The sequence below is a fragment of the Pelodiscus sinensis genome, chromosome 6 (assembly GCF_052426305.1).
Source record: "Pelodiscus sinensis isolate ZL-2025 chromosome 6, ASM5242630v1, whole genome shotgun sequence".
Lineage (NCBI taxonomy): Eukaryota > Metazoa > Chordata > Testudines > Trionychidae > Pelodiscus > Pelodiscus sinensis.
The window spans coordinates 1,517,994-1,537,001 of record NC_143057.1 but is presented as its reverse complement, the minus strand read 5'-3'; the positions used below and the strand labels follow the sequence as shown (position 1 = coordinate 1,537,001).

Here is a 19,008-nt window from a genome sequence, read left to right as displayed (position 1 = left end):
CAGGTTTCCCCGCGCAGCTGGCGGGGGCGGCGCCACCTCCGCTCAGCGCCCGGCTCTAGGCGGCGGTCGCGGCTGCGTCTCCAGCCGGCCACGAGGAGCTGCGCCATGGCCGCTGCCGCCAGCTGGAGCTACCGGGGGGACCCCCTGGAGGCGCAGAGCGCCCCGCTCGGTAAGAGCCGCGCCCCGGCCCCCAGCCAGCCTCCCCGCGGGGCGGCTCCCCGTGCGCTCCAGGCTGCGCCTCGCCCCGTGCGCTCCGGGCTGCGCCGCGCCCCGTGCGCTCCGCCGGGTGCCGCTAGCGGGGGGATGTGAGCCGGGTACCGGGGGGGGGGATGTACCGGGCGCTGCCTGCCCGGGGCTCTCGCCCGCTGCTGCAGCCCAGGCCCCGGGATGTGCCGCGGGCCCCCCGCTGCAGGGCGGCGCGTCCCCAGCAGCGCGTCCCGGCTGTGCCTCGCCAGCAGCGCGCCACTTCGGCGGGCGAGTTTCATCCTTGCTAGCCCCCTCCCCGCCCTGAGCTTGCAGAGCGAGTCCTGGGGGTCTCTCCCCGGGCAGGCTGCAGAGCCGCCCTTGCGAGGGGGAAGCCTGCCCCGTGGAGGTGGCCTGGCCCAGCCGGTAGCGGGGGCCTTGTGCGCACGGGATGGCTGGTACTGCACTGGCCTGGCAAGGGCCGCTGGGCTCCGGTTGCGCAGGCCTGACAACATTTTAACCTGCGGGGAGTCCAAGAAAAAAACCAGCATTTTAGCTGCTTAAAAATGACAAAATAGCCCCCAATGAAAGCCCGCCACAGAGGACTGCAGCTGGAGGTCAGTGTTCTGCGGGGCGGCCGCTGGCCTGCCTTTGCCACCTAGCACAGGGTGGGTTGTGCGTTTAGACCGTGCCGCTAGAAAGCAAAGGAGCATGTGAGTGAGTGATCCCTTTGCAGTCTGCAGCCCCGGGGTGCATGGAACAGTGTATGAATTGTCTCCCAGTGCTGAGGTCCTGTTCAGGGAACTGGCAACATATTTACATTCATCGATCCGGAGGCTAGAAGGGACCACTCTGATCATAGTCTCACCCCTTGTATAGTAGAGGCCAGAGACCTTCCCCAAACTAACTCCTAGAGCAGAGCTTTTGGGTAGAAATAATTCTAGCTGGATTTCAAAATGGTCAGGGATGGAGAAATTGTCTCCTTTTCAGGGTCTGTTTCTGACTGTGTTTGCACAGCTCTAAGCGAGCCCTTCTCTGGGCTGGGGCAAATAGTAGACTTTCAAATCATGGGTCAAAACATCCTTCTTTAGCATCAAGCCTTGCCATCTTAGGGGGCAACTCGCTGACGTCTCAGATGTAGGATGGTAGCGGCCCTCTGTTTGGTCTACAGTCTTGGTACAATAAGCTCTGTCGATGGTTGGACATTGACTGGAATAACCATTTCAGGGTCAATTATTCCACAGTAGATACTCCAGAATAACTTCCTGGGGCCATAAGAACAGTCGTTTTACTCCAGAATCATTAGCTGGTTTCCAATGGGGAGTAATTATTCCAGAATAAAATCATTTGTATTCTGAAATTAACTCTGAGCTCATTCAGGCTCCCTGAAATTCTCATTAAGAGCTAGAGCTGTAAAAGGGTAACAGGATACCTGGTAAGCACAACCCTTATGCTTACTGGTAGCTGGTTAAGTGGCACCCGGCCTGAGTAGCCCCCTGCCTGTGGTGATCCTTTTAACCAGTTAAATGTGTATTTCAACCGGTTAACCTTTTAAACAGCATTTTACATGCCTGTTACAAGTAGCTTCTCTCGGCACTGTTGCCAACATTTTTGTTTTGAACATATAATTATCTGCACTGCTTCAAATGCTTTTCCTTACAAATGTATTACAGTTCAGTTCTCTAACGGGAAACTGCAGAATTCTGAAAACATGGATTTTACTTTGTACAAAAACAATGACGCTACTAATCCCAGAAAGAAACATCAAAGAATCTTGGTAAGTTTGTCTGTCATTGTACCCGAGTTCTACAGTGATATATCAGGTTCCTGGTTATTGCTAGCTATTTGTTTTGGTGAACCAGGATATTTTTGCCAAGAAGTATTGAAATATATGTAAAGGGGCACTATTTGCTACCCTGCCTCTTAACAAGTCATCTGTTATTTTGAAATATTTTTCAAAATAACAGGCGTACTATTTCGGCATCCCTGTACCCTTGTTCCACGAGGTTTAAGGGATGTCTCGAAATAGCACGTTATTTCAAAATTTGGCACTGTCTATATGCACCAAATTTAAAAATAAACCATTTTGAAATAGAATCAAAATAAGATAACAGTTTGCATAGCGCAAATTGCGTATCTTATTTTGTGTACAGTGCTGTGTAGATGCACCCTAGACGCAAAAAAATTATGTATATTTTTATAAGCTGCTACTGTTTACAAGTATAACACCTAAGATTACAAGAAATTAAAGATGCTGTATGGGTGCAGAATGTATCGAGATACAGTGAATAACACATTTTAGAAGTTGTTAAACCTTTTGCTTCAGGTTTTAAGCTATCAAGAGAGCTCGAATGTGGTGGCAGTTTTGTCTCTCATCTGCTATTTTAGACTTCCTCTAAAGTATTTGGCACTGCCCACATTTGCAGACAGATATTGGACTAGATGAATTTTGGGTCTCATCCAAGTTTGTAAATTCCTGTGATCCTGGCGTGAAGGAAAATCTCTGTATTCGGGTTTTGCCTTTGATACCCCTTTCATAGACAGTTATTCACTGGTTCTTTTGTGTAAGGAGATAGGCATGGAGCCCCATTTTCTCCAGTGGGGCTGTTTAAGATTAGGCTGCTATGGAACCGATTGCAGGAACAGGGCTTTAGTTGGACTGTTGGTTTTGGGCCCCGTCAGTGGGTTTGGCTGGACAGGTGTTTGGTGGGCTCCGCCAGCAGTGGAGAGGAAAACATTAAAAATGTGATTGTTAAGCGTCATAAATTAGGAGAGGGATTTAAGTACGATGTAAGCGGGCATAGTAACTGAAACAGTTTTTAACCATCATAAAAAATAAGTAGATTCCAAATTGGTGAAAGTAGCCAATGACCCCTCCATGTGAATTACAATCAAAACACAACCCCCAACCTTTATCCTGCCCACTTTCTGGTATTTTCTGAGACTCTGTCCACGCCTCGACTTTTATTTCCACTCGCGTGGCGGAGAGGCTGTTCTTAGCAGTAGAAATCAGATTGGCTCCAGGAAAGGTGGGAGCACCAGCTTTTCCATTTACACGGCTGCTTACAAGAGTGGGGCAAGAGGGAGGGAGAAGAGCTTTCAGTGAGCCGGCTGTCTGCCAGGAGGACTAGTCTGCATGCTGACACTTGGAACACCTCCCTTCTCTGCAAAGCTTGTGGTCTGGAGTCTGCAATACCACCAGATGTCAGTGTAACCTTTAGGAACAGGGCTGAGTATCCGAGCGTTGAGGGGTATGAAAGGCAGGTTTGGTTTTGTCAGGGCACTCCAAAGAACCTAACATCAGATAGCTGACTGACAATGTATTTCAAGATTTTGAATGCCACTTACTGTAAGGGCTGATGGGTTCAGTAATGCAGTACACCGCAAGTGTGAATTGCCTCGGTTAAATGCAAAATACCATTGCAATGATCTAGTTAAGGTTAGCAAATTAAACACGGTCATGGATCCTGAAGGTAATACTGATTGTTGCATGTTGCACACACTGTCTCTATTAGGCCATGTGGTTAACAGCACCCCTAATACAAAATAGAGCTAGTCTTTGCTAGCGATGTAAGCAACTAGTCAAATACCTGATAAACATGGCTTATCGGGTAGTTGAGTCAACTAGTTCTCCCCCTCTCCCTCTCCCCGCTGCCTCTGATACAGAGGCAGTGGGAGGAGGAGCTGGTGCTTAAAAGCTGGTTTCCCCTAGCACCATCTCTGCGGGGATGGGTGGCAGTGGAGGCAGAGGTGCAGCAGGAAATGGCATGAGCGGGCTCTGAAGCCGTCCCCTGCTTGTGCTGCTCCAGTTGCTGGGCCTCTGCCTTTGAAATGTAGCAAGAGCCCCGGGCGGCTCTTCCTACATTGGAAAGGCAGAGAGCATCCCGCCCTGCCCCACCCCTTGGAAAGGCAGAGAGCATCCCGCCCTGCCCCGCCCCTTGGAAAGGCAGAGAGCATCCCGCCCCTTATCGACTAATTGATGGAAATTCCACCCACTACTCAATTAGCTGATTAACTGACATTTAACATCCCTAGTCTTTGCAGACTGGGCAGGTTGAGATGACTGCCGACACCAGGTTGCGTTTTCTGATTTCTCATGTGAACATTTCTAACCTTAACGTTTGCCTTGTTTGGTTTTTGTTATGATTTGAGGTCCCTTGTTGGAAAGTTTTGCTTGTGCTGGCTTTAGTGGAAAGACAAACAAACTAAAAGGCAGAAAAGGAAAAATCTTCCCTGAGTTATTGTGGAGTTGTGCGATTAGCACTACTGAATAGCGTACACATGTGCAACCACAAAGGAGGTAGAAATTTTGTACTGCAACGTACACGCGTTCTTTATTTCAATAGGCTGTAACCCTATCAACTGTTCAGAGTGGCTGAATCACACTCGGCGTTCAGGATCAGAGATGAGAAACTGATCGTGCAATGAAGTTTTGAAGTTCAGCCATTCTTGAGTGGAAGCGCACATAAACAAGTCCAGTTTTTCAAGTGGGGTGTGCGCGCATGTGATCGTGTATGCTTGTGTGCATTAGCATTAAATTAAAATCACTGAATTAATTTTACTTGTGCTACCTCCCACTTACTCCCAGGAGCAAACTGGGAGTTGAGACAAACCAGCAATTTTCAGTCCTGGCGGAAAATTTAATTTTTAGGAAGTTATGAACAACTTATATAATGGAAGCTGTATGTAACTTTAAAGCATCTGAGAGAACACCTTAGATTTAATAGCAAGGATGGTTAGTTTTACGCATTTTTAGCTTTAACTAGTTACAGCATTTTTATTACAAACCGTCACTTTCAGGTTTGATTATTGTGGACAAGATGTGGTAGGTGTGTTTTTCACTCCAAAGTTCACGACCGTGAACGTGCTCAGAAGTTAACCAGAAATACTTTTGGAACGGTGAAAGCAATGACTTCCACAAACATTTCTTACCTTTCCTTTGAGGATGGTGAATGGAGAGGTAGCATTATTCACCAGGCTGGGCTTTCAGTCATAAGGATGGGATAGAGAATAAGACAGAGAGTATCTTACTGCCTCTGTGGAAATCCAGGGCACGCCCGCATCTGGAATACTGCGTACAGATGTGGTCACCTCAGCTCAAAAAAGATATAGTGGCACTGGAAAATGTTCAGAAGGGGAGCAACAAAAATGATGAGGGGCGTGGAACAGCGGCCGCTTGAGGAGAGATGGATAAGACTGGGATTTCTCAGCTTGGCAAAAAGAAGATGGGGGGATAGGACAGAGGTCTATAAAATCATGACTGGTGTGGAGAAAGCAAACAAGGAAAAGTTATTTACTCCTCCTTATAACACAAGAGCCGAATGAAATGAATAGGCAGCAGGTTTAAAACAAACGTTCGGAACTCCTCGCCAGAGGATGTCGTGAAGGCCAGGACTTTAGCAGGACATCAACGGCTGTGAGCCAGGCTTGGGAGGATGGTGTCCGTAGCCTCTGTCAGAAGCTGGGAAGGGGCCACAGGGGAGTTTCATGTGAGGATTCCCTGTTCTGTTCACTCCCTCTGGGCAGCTGGCATTGGCCTGAGATCCTAGGCTAGATGAGTGTTTGATCTGAGCCTTTATGGCTGTTCTTAGGCAAGAAATGTGTTTGCTTCTAAGACTTTCATTGGGAAACAGACTTTTTAAATAGAATCGATGAGAACGTGTCCCTAAGAACAGACAGGATGAAAATGTCTCGATCAGAGACCTGGTATCGGATACCCAGGGGAAAGGGCACAGTGGCTGGTCAGAAAGTTCAGTGCTGGTGAAGAACGTGCGGCACAAGTTTCCCACCACTCACGCGGGTTTTCGTTGTTTTCCAGACTGCGGAGACAGACAGGCTGTCTTATGTGGGGAAAAACTTTGGCGCGGGAGTCCTGAAATGTAACTCGCTGTGCAGGTATGTGGTGTGCACGGGGGGTGGGGAAGCTGTTATTCTCGGTGCTTGTTCCCCCTCTCTGCCTTTCCAGAGGTGCTGTCTGCAGGGGTGCGGGGCAGGCTTTCAGAATTGCACAGCTGGTGCTGTGGCTGGGAAGGGAAGGGGCCGGTTTTCAAGGGTTCCGCATCTCACGGCGCCCATTGTTGTCAATGAGCGGTGCCAAGAGCTTCTGAAAAATCTGCCCATGCAGGGAGCGTGTTGCTCAGGGTAAGAAGAGTTGGGTAAATAAAAAGGTAAATAAACTCGCCGAGGAGAAACTCTGATACTCACGCTTCAGAGTCGGCAGAATCTGTATATGCTGCATGCCGAGGGTTCCTTGGGCTTGCAGGACAGCAGCTTGATTGTCTCTTTTTTCCATATGGCAGCAGCTTTCAGCCTTTCCAGACGACTGGATCCTTTTCAGGAGTCTGATTTCTCTGGCGTACCCCTGAGTTTCAGCTCCCTTAAAAACTAGTCGCTTACAAAATGAGATACAAATACAAAAGTGTCCCAGTGCACTGTTACTAGAACATTGCTGACTTGCTCATTTTTACCATGTATTTATCCAATACATCAACTGGAATATAAATATTGTGCTTACCTTGCGCTGTACCGTACATAGATAGAGCCCTGCAAATCCACGGATATCTACTTTATATCCCTGGCTCTTTTTTCCAGATATGGATGCAGATACATATTTTGTATCTGGAGCCCTGGAAATCTGCGGCGATCTGCTTTATATCCACGGGTCTCTGCATCTGTGGCTGTGGATATCAACAGCTCATTTTTGAAGATGCAGATACAAATGTATCTGGGCAGGGCTCTGTGCTTAGAGCAGTACAAAGAAGTCATTGTCTGTGTGACATCTTAGTTTTGCTTGATCTGGGAGCTGTAGGTTTGGGAACCTCTGGTTTTGATAGCAGCCTTTGGAATTAGTGGGTCCAGCAAAAGTCAACAGCAAATCATCGTCTCCTGGTGGAACTGCTAAGGGACTGTCTTTGTCCTTTCCTGTAGTGACATTCCCATTCAGATCAAAGGGAGCTTTACATGTATGGAGCCTAAAGGTGGTAAATTTAGATCAATCAACTAATCGAATAGTCAATGGAATTTGCATCAACTATTCGATTTGTCGATAAGGGTGCCTCCACTTTGAAATACGCAAGAGCCCGGCTGTTGCCGCATTTCAAAGGCGGAAGCACCGCCACTTCCCCGCTGTGCGCCTCCTCCCCATGGAGACGGTGTGGGGGGAACCGGCTTTCAAGCCAGCTCTCCCCCAGCACCGGATCTTGCTCCCCCCACTTGCTACCTCTCTCTGACGGAGGCAGCAAGAGGGGAGGGGGAAAGCAACTAGTCAAGTCGACTAGCTGATAAGCATTTGCATATCGAATAGTCGACTAGTCGTTTCATGGAGCCAGGATGGAGAAGAATCCCTAAGAGACACTGTCAGGTCAAACTTGAGCAGCCTGAATTTAGGTTTTGTTCTGTATGTAAATGGGGGAGAGAAGAAAACCAGTCTTGCACCTGACTTCAGGCAGTAGCCCTAATAGTCCAAAAAGATTTGTTTCCACAGGAACTGAATAATAAAATCATAAGGCAAAAGCTTACTCAGATGCTTATCGGTGAGGAATCCTGTTGAAATCAGCCGGTCATTGGCTGTCTAGGGTCCTTAGGCAGCAGTGAAAATCCTGCCTTAGATGTGAAATGAGGAGCAGCCCTAGAATGGGAGTTCTCTTCTTCTGGCTACACTGACTCAAAGGCAGGTGCAGCTAAAACATTTGCCTGGGGTGCTCTCAGCTCAAACTTAGCAGCTAGTTGTGTCTCGGATTTAAAGACAAGTTTGTTTTTAATATACAGCCGCTCCCCGAGTTACAACCACCTCCACTTACGACCATCGGCACTTACGACCAAAGTGGTCGTAAATGCAGATCAGAGTTACGAACGGCGATCTGCACTTACGAACAGCGCGGTCGCCATGTAACTCTATGGGATCCGAGTCACGAACACTTCGAGTTACAGACCAAGTTAGTCCGTAACTTGTTCATAACTCAGGGAGCGGCTGCACAGCCTACATTTTGGGGTCAGCTTTGGCTTGCTGGGTCTCTTAAATGTAATATATATAAGGGGGCGGGTGAAAAAGGAGAATTTCGGAAACGTCTGTCAAGTCTGAGTCCTGGTTACATCTGCTCTGGTAACAAGAGTTGCACTGAGGTACTTTTGCCGAGGCTGTGCCCCATAGCAATTAAAATACGGATGGGGGAATGGGGGTGGGCAGGGAACACAAGGGCTCAGCATCCGTTTTGGCTGATGTGAGAGTGTCGCAGCAGACGGAGCTGCTAAGCTTTAGTCGGCGGATGTGCTGGGGCTCTAAAGGAGTCGGTTACAAGCAAGCCCGTTTCTGCTAGTCACCGTTGGGTTAAGAAGTCCAAGAGTGGCCGTAGCAGGAAACCCAGGACTAAAACAGTATAGAAGGTGAAAGAGTGATTTCAAGCTGCTCATGTACATGTTGAACCTCTCCGGGCCGGCAACATGCATGGTCCGGCAAGATTTTAGTGAGCTGGATGTCCACATATGGGTGAAACGGTGACTTTCATTTTGACAGAACTTCATTTACAACCGCGTCACTGCAACAAGACTCGAGGGGCGGTTTTACGCTTATGTCTGGAGAACGAAATTGAGACCCACTTAGTGAACATCTGTGCTACGGCTCTCAATGATATGCAATTTCATACTAACTTAGCGCTCGATCTCTGAAGGCTCATATCGTTGGGCATGATTAAGAGACCGTTTTAATGATGTGATCAGTTCTTGGAACAGCTGCTCTAGAGCCCTAAATATGTGCCTGGCCAATTCTTGAAGCTGGAGGGGTGGAAAGGCAGGTGAAGACAGCCGGCCTATCCGAGTGGCACCTCTCTTTCTTTCTGAACTTCCTGGGCTTTCCTTTGGTTGGAAGCGTCAGACCGCTCCATTTTGGTTTCCTTTCCTCCCCGTTCAGCTTAGCTGCCTGTGTGACTCAATCTTTTTGTCTAGCTGAAGGAGCCAGCAATGGGGTTGCCTTTCTCCCCGTTGCACTGCCTCCATAAAGCATGTCGTTTTCCAGGCCTCTGGCCAATGTAGCTATGCTGGTGCTGGTTTTAAGTGTAGCCCAAACCGTAAATTGAAGGGGTTAACGGCCACGTGGGAGCGGAGCTTTGAAAAGAGCCGGCGAGCTACCCAAGAGGTGTCCACACTCGGCAGAGTGCTCCCAGCAAGCGGGGAGTTGCCTGAGGGCCAAGACAGAGGTTGAAATGTCCGTGATTCTGCGGAACTCACTTGACTGTGAAATTCTAATTGTTATGATGGAGGGAAAAAAAAGGGGGGGGGGTCTGTGCTGGGTAGGGGGGGAGGAGAAGGGACATGCACAGCATCTTGCTACCGTGTTTCACTTAGTCATCTCCGGTTCCCCCCCCCTCTGCGCTCTCCACAGGTTCTTTGTCGGGGTGCTGGACAAGGACTCCAGGCAAATGGAAGTCTACAACGCTGAGTTATTCAACATGCAGCCGCTGCTGTCCGGTAGGTGGAGCCCCGCCGCCAGCACTACCCCACAGTACGCCGGTTCAGTGTGCGTTTCACGCCGGCCCCTGCTGACAGTCTGGCTACAGCCCACGAGCATCTTTTGCTTCCCTAGCCCAGCGTCATGGCGACGCTTGCTGGCCCCCAGCGCCCGTCTGGAAGGGAAAGGGCACAGGCCGCTGCTCGGTGGGTTTTCTGGCGCTTTAGGAGAGAGTGCTCAGTGTAGAAGCCAGTAAGAGGCAGAGCTGTAGCTAAGAGGTGAGATTGAAGAAGAAGGGGGGAAAGGTTCAAGTGAATCAGTGTGGAAGGTGGAAAACGCTGAAGTTAATCCCAACTAGGGATGTACAATCCTGTGTAATTGGCTAAGCGGTTAAACGTGATGGTTAACCAATTCACTGATGAAAGGGGAGTGAGCAGGGGGCTGGAGTAGCCCCCCAGCCGAAGGCAGGGGCTGCTCCAGTCCCCACCGGTTAACTGGAACCAGTACGCATTCCCCGTTAACCTTTCCCATCGCTAATCCCAACCAGTGGTTTCAGGTCGTGATCAGGTCACATCTCTGCTTGGGAGAAGGCTGGACCTGAACGGGCCTGGAGACTGAGTTTGCACTTTCTAGGAAATGAAATAATCCCTGGACAGCAGGGTTCTTGAGCAGGGCCGCGCTGGTTCCCATGAGACTCGAGGAAAATATTCAGCCCCCTCTGTGCATTGCTCCCTCGGGTGCTAGCTGACCCTGCTGTTGGGGATACCCAGGACACACCCCTGTGACGTGTCAAACCAACGTATGAACTCACGTGTAGGAACGGGAGTGCCTGGCCTCCCCCGAAATGCTGTCGAGCACGTCAGGGCATCCTCCTTGAAATCAGCCTGCGAAGCCGTAGGCCAGGCCCTGGCATGATGCGCACGAAGACCTGCATGTCACTGACAACCTATCCATACATCTCAGTGTACGCCTCTCTTCTTGTAGATGATTTAAGAGAGGAGGACCCCTCGGATAATCAACCCAAATCCTACAGAGAGAAGGTAAAAGTTTCATCAGTTTCTGATAATCCCCTGCCTCACCACAGTGGCCGATGTTAGCCTAGAAATGATTTGGGCACTGTTGCCATTAATGGGTGTAGTTTGTCGTTTTCGGCCTGCGTGGGAGCCGATTACCAGCAGTATTTTTATCACTGGCGTAGCGGGGGTGGTTCTGGGAACAGGTTCCTGGTTACTCAGATGCTGGGCGGTAGCTAGTGATTGGAGTTCCTCTAGAGTGTGTTTACAAAGGACAAGTTTGAAGGGAGTTGTTCTGTGCCAGGGTTACCTGCCTAGGGGGGAAGCGGTCGACGTGATGTTTCTTGGTTGGTTTTTTGTAAGGCTTTTGGTAGAGTCCCGGAGGATAATCCTGTAAGAGAAAGGAGGAATGGAGAAGAGGACTAGAAGGGGAGGTCGCACAACTTGAAAGATCCTATTCCGTGAGAAGTTATTCATGGTCCGCTGCCAAACTGAGTGGCTGTGTGTAGTGGGCTCCAGTCGTGGACTTGGCTAATGGAGTGGAGAACGTGCGGATAACGTTTTCAGATGGTCCCATGCTGTGGGGGGGCGGGGACCCTGGAAGACTGGGTTAGATTACAAAAGGACTGTGACAGTTGGGAGAAGTGGTCAGAACTCCTAAGGAGGGATTTCACTGAGGAAGGCAAACAAGGGCAGAGCTACAGAATGGGGGTGGTCGTGCGGCTCCCAAGGCGTGGGGCTAAGGCGGATCCCCAAATGACTGAGTCAGCAAAGCGGTGAAATAGCCGGTGTTCCGGGCTGTGTTAACAGGCGTTTCATAGGGAACACTCGGGCGTGATTTGTCCCGCTCGGTTCAGCGCTGGTCAGGCCTCACCTGGAGCACAGTGGCCAGTGCTGGGCAGATGTGGACACATTGGGGAGCGTCCAGAGAGTGCAACACAAGATTTAGCAAACCTGACTTTTAGGAAAGGTTAAACCGTTTATCCCCAAGATAAGCCGCCGAGGGAAGGGGAGGGGAGGGGAGGGACCGGACGGCTGGGATGGAATGTTCTCCTTGCCCACGGACGGTTGGACAAGAAGTCGTGGGGTTTAGGAGACTTAGGTTCCAGGGAAACCTTTCTACCTCTCAGGCTAGTTCAGCTCTGGGGCCGGTTTCCGTGGGAAGCTGTAACTGGAAATTAAGCGCGGGGCAGACATGCCTGTATTCATTCCTGTGGGTCAGTAGCGTCCCCGTCGGTGTGCCTGGTCCGGGCCCTGTGGTCGGAGCCGTGCAGGCAGACCCCATGGTCAGCGTGGGGGCTGTTAATCGGCGCCGCTCCCCAGCACGGCGCCTCCAGCTGGGCGCTCTGGGAACAAGCTCAGCTCCACACCCGCGCGCCTCTTCTGGCTGGAGTGGCGCCTGCTGCTCCCTGTCAACGGCTCCGCCACCTCGCGTTGGGGCCCGCCTCCCTGCCCTTCTCTCCGGGTACTGCCCCCCACTCTGGGGTCCTCCCCTCAGGAAACCCCCAGCCCTCTACACCCACCTGGTCTCAGTGACCCATGGCCAGTCTTCATCTAGCCCCTGCCTGCAAATGGCAGTCTGGAATGGCCACTCCTCGTAGGCGAGGGGGGTGGACCTGCTGCCTCCCTGCACCCTAGTATCCCCAGGCCTGCCTCGCTGGGCCTCAGCTCCCCTGGCTCACCTTTCCTTCCCCAGCCCTGCTCTGTCCATGGTACCTCAGGCAGCTCCGTCCTCCTCCCTCCAGGGCTGGAGTGAGAGTGTGCTCAGCCCTGCCAGCCATCTCTTTTATGCAGCCCTCCCGGGCTCTGATTGGCTGCCTCAAATCCTCTCGTGATTGGCCCCTAGCTACCGCCCACTCCCAGGGCCATTTTAACCCTTTTTTTGCCTGGAGGGGGTGACCGCCCTGCAGCAGGTCCCCCTGAGATCAGCGCACTCCCGCAGCTGTGCCCGTGCGATTCGTTCATGGGACGGTGGCCTTAGGGGTCAGCTCAGCATGCAGACTCACTCGCCTCTGGTCCGGGCGTGGGCCGCCATGGAGAGGCTGTTCCTTGTCAGCGGGTCTGGCCCCGCAGGCCTGGGGAACGTTCCCCGCCCCGTGCCAGGCAGACTCCGGCGGCAGCCCTCCTGGTCCGGGTGCGTCGCCTGCTGCTTCCCTCCGCGCCCGGCGCAGTGACTGGCCCAGCTTCTCGTGCAGGTGGATTCGTGCATCGCAGCCTTCGGCACCAGCAAGCAGAAGCGGGCCCTGAGCTCGCGAAGGATGAACGAAGTTGGCAGTGAGACCTTAAACGTGGCCGTGACAAAAGCCGCAGCAAACATCATCGCGGCCAAAGGGGTCGCTGGTAAGCCGGGCAGGGATGGAGGAGAGCGCCCCCACGCCTCCCGCTTGGGGGCTTGCTGGGCCCTCGCCTCTGCTCCTCCGTGCGTATTCAGAGCGCCCCTGCTCTCAAGGGCTGGGGAGGGAGCAGCGGATTTGCCCCGAGTGTTAAATGGAGCGGAGTGATGAACTCTAGTGCAGGCTGGACCTCCCTGGCCCGCACCCTCCGGACTTGACCGGTCCTGAAGGAGGGAATTTGCCAGACCAGGGGAGGCCCCCTGCCACCAGCTCGCTGCCCCTCAATGCTCCCCGCTCCTCTACTTCCCAGCTGGCCCTCCTGCCTCCGCTGCCCCCAGCCAGGCTGCATGGGCCCCGCACCACTGTGCCTCTAGACTCCCTGGGCGCCCTGGTCCAGGAACGGTGGGGCCCTGCCAGACCGGAGATCAAAGCGTCTCATTCTGATCACGCTGCTTATGAAGTGGGGAATCGGGAATTCCTCCCCTGGCCCATCGGCGCTGTCTGGGAGCAGAGCAGCGGGTCTGGAGAGTGATCCTCCCCACCGCACGTGCTTAGCCTCCAGAACCTGTCAGGCCTGCCCCCGGAAAGACTGATCGCCCATCTGGCTGGCGCAGCGACCCGCAGGGCACAAAGCTTTAAAACCAACCGGCTGCGTCACCGGGCCGGTCCTGCGGGTCTGGGCTGCCAAGGAGCATTCCCAGTCCCCCCGGAATTGCCGCGGGCTAGACCGGCGTCCCCACGGGTCTGGGCTCCGTTCCCATGAGCGTCGTCTCACGCCCTCGCTCGTCGGCTTGCTCCGAAAGCTTTGCTCAGCGACGCGGCGCAGGACGACTTGCAGGATGTCTCCCTCGTCCTGCCTCCCTGCCACGAAGAGGCTGACAAAGCAGAGGATGTCTACAGGTTTGAGGACAGTATCCTTGGCGGCCCTTTCCCCGGCAGGGAACACCGAGCGGCAGAAGGGCTCGGACTCGGGGGAGCGGGGAAGCGGGATGTCCTTTGGGAGGGGTCTTTTCTGTTCACGGACACGGAGCTGAGGGCCGAGGGTTGAGAGCAGGCCTTGGGGCTGCGGGCGGGGCAGCGTCTTCCAGAGATGCCAGGTTTTGTGCCTTCCCTGGGCGAATGGGAAGTAGGTGTCAGCCGGGAGGGATACGGAGGGTATTACGGGGAGCAGAGGCTAGTTTGGACAGCTGACCCAAGCCCGGGAGAGGTGCTCCGTCCCGAAATCAGAAGTGACAGGGGCATTGACCCTGGCTGCTTCCTGTCCCTGGGATTGCGCTGCCTGCCTGCAGTCCACGTCCACGCGCAGAGTCCCTCAGGCTGGCGGCGCCGGCTGGGGCAGTAACGCGCTGGAGGAAGTGATTCCTTTGTGCTGTGTAAATCCACATGGCCTGCCTACCGGACAGGGCGGCTGTGCAGCTGAATGGACCCCCAGCGTTCGGTCGTGTTCCTTAAAACCCCACCAGTCCTCTCCCCGGCCGAATACGAGGCGCTGCAGAGCCCCGCGGCCGCGCTCCTGAGCCTCTCGCCGGAGGAGCTCCTCCAGAAGGCGGAAGAGAAGAGGTGAGGTGCGGGGCATAGGGGGCGCTGTGGTGCTCGTCGGGAAGGGAGGTGAGACCGTACGGCGCTCCCGGTTGTGGGACCTAGGCGAAGCCTGGCGCGAGCTGGGAATCCGCCGTCCACCCCCCCCGCTGCGCTTCTGATTTTTAGTGTAGTAGCCAGGGGTGTGTCACACCCTGCGTGGCCGTAGAGGGGAGACGTAGGTATCTTTCTGGAGGGTAGGCCCACCAGGGTCGGCTGTCACTCCGGTAACTGCCCAGGTCTCGTTGCTCCCTCTGCAGCCCCGGGCCGGCCTCTCAGACGACAGGCCGCTGCTCTGGCCCAGCACGGCCGCTCTGAGTTCTTACCGCCGGTTTCCTGCATGGCCGGTTCATCTTTGTTCCAAAAAGGCTCGTTCGTTCCTTAAACCAGCGCGTCCTGTGATGTCACCATGGTCTGTAACCCCGCCTCCAGAGGGGCGGGCCCTGCGTTGCTGCGCTCGCCTCGTGCCAAGCTGTGACGCGAGGGGGACTCGCCCCCGCGGGAGGAGCTGAAAGCGAGGAACCCGCCGGGGGGACTGCAGTGTGGGGGGCGCGTGGGGGTGTGCGGAGCGTGTCACCGGGGGGCTGAGGAAGCAGCCACAGGGCGAAGGCGTCTGCCTGCGTGTGCGCATGCAGCCAGCGCGGCTCCCGGCTGGGGAACGGGCAGTAAGAGACACCCGGGGGGCTGGCTAGCGAAGGGGAGGAGATGCGGTTGGGTGGGTAAACGTGGAAACGCTGGGGCCGGAGGCGGGACCCGGCTGGGAAATCCCGGGGTTCAGAGCTCTGTGCCTCGTCTGCGTGTCCCTTACACGCAGGCGTCCGTCGCCCTCGCAGGCAGTGTCCACAGCCCTGTTCCCTTGCAGCCACTGCTCCTTCGTCCTGGAAGCACTGAAGTTCATGCCGCGCAAGGAGGACAGCGCGGACCACAAGGCTCGCTGCCTCTGGTTCCTGGACGCCCTCGTCAAGTTCAGTTTGCAGACCGTGATTAAGAAGAAACGTAAGTTGATAGCAGAAGCAGCTCTCAGCCCTGCTCCCCTTTCAGCTGCCATTCATGGAGTCTTAAATATGGGGGGGAGGGAATCCACGGGGGGGACAGACGAGCTCTGGCAGGCATGGTGGCAGGCTGGGCCCCGTGCTCGCTAGGGATGTTTAATTTAGTTTAATCAGCTAATCGACTAGTCGATGGATTTTCCATCGATTGGTCGATAAGCAGGGGAGCTGCAGCAGGGCTAGCCCCAGTCCTGGCAGCTAACCCCGCTGCGGCTCTGCCTTTTAAACGTAGGAAGAGCCGGCAGTAGGATTCCCGGCTCGCACTGTGTGTTACCACAGTTTGTAAGTGCGAATTCTAAGGAAGCCCTCTTATGCGTGTGGATCGTTTCACTGCAAAACCCTCTCCCTTCCAGACACAATGGGCCCTGACTGTCCGCCTGTCATCAGCAGAAAACTCATGAACCAGTTCACTGCCCAGACGTACAACCACGGCAGGTACGCATGGCTTGCGGTGTTTGCAGTCGGTGTGCGAGCAGGGCGCGGGGCCGTGGCGGTGCCCTGTGGTCAGGGAGCCACTCCCTGGCCGCGTAACGAGCTCTGACTTGTATTGAGCATTGCGGGTCCCACGGCCGGGGCCGCTGCTCACACGCTGAGAGACCTAGGAACCGGCTCCTCTTCCCGAGTGCAGGTGAGGAGCCAGGCAGGGGTGTTCGTCGGTATAACGATGCTGGAGTTAGGGGTGTAAATACCATTTTAAAAATCAACCATTTAAACAATTAAAAAATTCAGTTTAACAATTCATTGATTAAAGGGCCAGCTCCCGGCTGGGGCCGATCCGGCTGGCTGGTGTCACTCGGGCGGGGAGGCACACTGGCTGGGGCAGTGAAGGCGGTTAACTCGTAAGAAGCCTGCTCACGGGTTCAGCTGTTCTAGCCGGGATCACTGGGCCAGTGTAGACCCGGCCTCGGTGCCGGCGGAAATAACCCCTGTAAGGAAACCAGTGCACCTGTGTGGGCGCGGGCACGACCCACGTCCTCCGGCCGCCTGCTTTCTCGGAAGCATCATACAGACCGGAGGGCAGGGAGCCTGGTAGTGGCCCTGCATCACCCTTGCTGCCTTGGCAGGGCAGAGTCTGCTCCCCTACAGCTGCGCAGCCTCCCCTGCCCTCGGGGCCTTTGTACCTCCCAGGACAGGACCCGCCGGTGCCAGTGCGCCTCCAGCCCTGCTGCCGTGCCCGCGTGGTGCAGTGGGCCCCAGACGGTGTTGCCCGTCCCTGTCACACAGGCCTGCCTCGGAGTGGTCTCTCCACTGTGCTGGGACGCGGCGTTTTCCCGGAGCCAGGTTCTTCGGCCGCGTGCCCCGGAGCAGCCTGGAGTGGCAGCCCGCGGACATGGCCTTAGAAACGCAGTGTGAGGAGAGGCTGCCCCCCTCGGCCCGGGGCGAGCGTCGCCATCACCTCTGCCCGGGCGCGCCGCGGCGGGTTCTTTGGTCAGAGCCGCTCCGAGACGCAGCGTGCGGCGGGAGGAGCTTTGCGGCAGGGCCAGAGGGTCGCTTTCAGGCATCGTCTCCGCAGCGTCCCGTCCGCCTGGAGAGCCCTCCGCGGGCCCCAGGTCCCTGAGCGCGGGGCCGGTTGGGAACTGGAGCGGGCTCAAATCTCTCAGCCCGCCACACTGGCGCCCGCAGATGGGGGCCTCGCAAAGGGCTGGCGGGGAGAGCGCTGCGGCTGCCCCCTCCCGTGCTGGGGAGCAGCATCCCGGGTCCTGTGGTGGGGCGGAGGCAGCCGCAGGCCCAGTGGCCGTGTGTGGGCTTTAAGTGGTGCCACGTCTGGGTCTCTCCCCGCCCCTCTTCTCTCCAGGCTCCAGAATCTGATCTCTGCCTCCATGCGGGCTAAGATCACCGCCTACGTCCTGGCCCTCACCCTGCACGTGAACAACTTCCAGGCAGACCTGACTGTGCTGCAGCGGGACATGAAACTCCACGAGAACAAGTGAGTGACGTTCCTGTCGGGCTGTTGGGAGACGGGGTGGCCGGGGGTGCTCGTGCTGTTTGGCGCAGCGGTGGGGGATGGGTTTGCGTGGCACCGATTGGAGCCCATGTTTCAAGGGGGAGTAAACGGCCTTTGGAAAGGTCCCGCTGCCGGCTGCGCACCGCGAGCCACAGTCCATCCTGGGGGACCAGTGAGCCCGGGGAAGGCAGAAAAGCAGCAATCGGAGCAGGGAAGAGCTGCTGCTCTAGTCCGCCGCGAGCGGCCGTGTTCCTGGAGACACCGGTGCCCCCGTCTGTCCTCCCTCCCCCACGCATCACTTACCTGCGCCCTCCCCGAGCTGGAATGCTGCCAACAGCTGGCTTGTGGGGGTCCGGCTCCGGGAGGAAGAGGAGCGGGACAGAAGGGAGAAGGGCAGGGCCCTAGGGCATGGGGTGGGGCAGCCAAGGGACCCTCGAGCTGCTGGTGACATCCCAGTGGGCTACAGGGTGCCCACCTCTGCCCTGGAGCTCTTACCATGCCAAGCACCATCATCTGGCTGCTCCCACGCGCCGCAGGGACAGAGACTGGCTGGGCTAAGGGCTTTGCATCCCCGCCGCAGAAGCTCCTGTTCTCCTCGTGTTCTCAGCCCCCGCGCCGGCCGAGCGCTTGCAGCCTGTCCCTGCGGGGCTGGCACTCAGCTGGGCTCTTCCGCCTGGCCGCCCGCAGGGCGATGGACACACGACTGCCCCCGCCGGGCGCTGCTGGCACGGAGCGTCGACTTCCTCTCTCCCCGGACCGGCGCGGGTAGCCTGGTCCCCTTCCCCAGAGCTGGGCAGCCCCCTCTCCCATGGCGGCCCGCCTCCCCCAGCGGCGTCTCTAGACGGGTCTGCCGTGTGCACCGCCAGCCGCTGCTCCAGAATAGCCACAGACGCCTGCTCCTGCCCCGGTTCCCCTCCCCGGGGAGACGCCCCATTGCTGGGCTCCAGGGGCCCTGCGGAGGCCTGATGGGCCCTCCTTCCCGGGGGGCGCCCCATTGCTGGGCTCCAGGGGCCCTGCGGAGGCCTGTGGGCCCCCCTCCCCGGGGAGACGCCCCATTGCTGGGCTCCTGGGGCTCTGCGGAGGCCTGATGGGCGGTTGTTGTTGCCAGGGTGCTGGGGATCGCCAGGGCCATGCGGCTGAAGGTCTCCAAGAGGAAGGGCCCTGCAGACCTGCTGGCCGAGGAGGAGCACAAGCTGGCCACGCTCTCGCTGCCCTTGCCGGTGTACAGGCCCCCCGGGGGCAAGCGGCGGAAGATGAAGTGAAGCCGACGGCGCCCATCTCCCCGCGGGGAACGCCTCTGCCAGAACCAAGCTGCTCCGGTTCCTGGCCCCGCGCCCACGGCTGAGCCCCTGGGAACGGGGTGGGGCTGGGCTGCTGCTCCTCTGTCCCCGCCCTTTGGGAATAAACCCGCGCCCGCCAGGGAGACAGGGCCCACTGCTCTCGCGCTTCCTTTGCGCCGTGATCC

At 55.8% G+C, this 19,008-nt stretch overlaps 1 protein-coding gene across 2 annotated transcripts; it reads left to right on the top strand.

Moving 5' to 3' along the window:
- POLR1E (RNA polymerase I subunit E) lies at nt 1-18,973 on the top strand. Of its 2 annotated transcripts, XM_075931241.2 has the most exons (12): nt 1-169; nt 1,857-1,960; nt 6,002-6,078; nt 9,560-9,645; nt 10,610-10,665; nt 12,834-12,978; nt 13,775-13,882; nt 14,435-14,531; nt 15,412-15,545; nt 15,952-16,033; nt 17,394-17,525; nt 18,652-18,973. In XM_075931241.2, exons 1-12 carry the CDS (start codon nt 106-108, stop codon nt 18,803-18,805), a joined length of 1,239 nt encoding a protein of 412 aa, XP_075787356.2. In that variant the 5' UTR covers nt 1-105; the 3' UTR covers nt 18,806-18,973. The 2 variants fall into 2 exon arrangements, with proteins under 2 accessions (XP_075787356.2, XP_075787357.1); XM_075931242.2 differs by lacking the exon at nt 6,002-6,078 and having other exon boundaries at nt 12-169.
- The last annotated feature ends 35 nt before the right edge of the window (nt 18,974-19,008 follow it).

Excerpts from the sequence above, each read along its gene's own strand:
- POLR1E (XM_075931241.2), top strand. The coding sequence starts at position 106 with ATGGCCGCTGCCGCCAGCTGGAGCTACCGGGGGGACCCCCTGGAGGCG. Across the intron at positions 1,961-6,001 it reads AGAAACATCAAAGAATCTTG|ACTGCGGAGACAGACAGGCT; the intron begins GTAAGTTTGTCT and ends GTTGTTTTCCAG. Across the intron at positions 17,526-18,651 it reads ATGAAACTCCACGAGAACAA|GGTGCTGGGGATCGCCAGGG; the intron begins GTGAGTGACGTT and ends TGTTGTTGCCAG.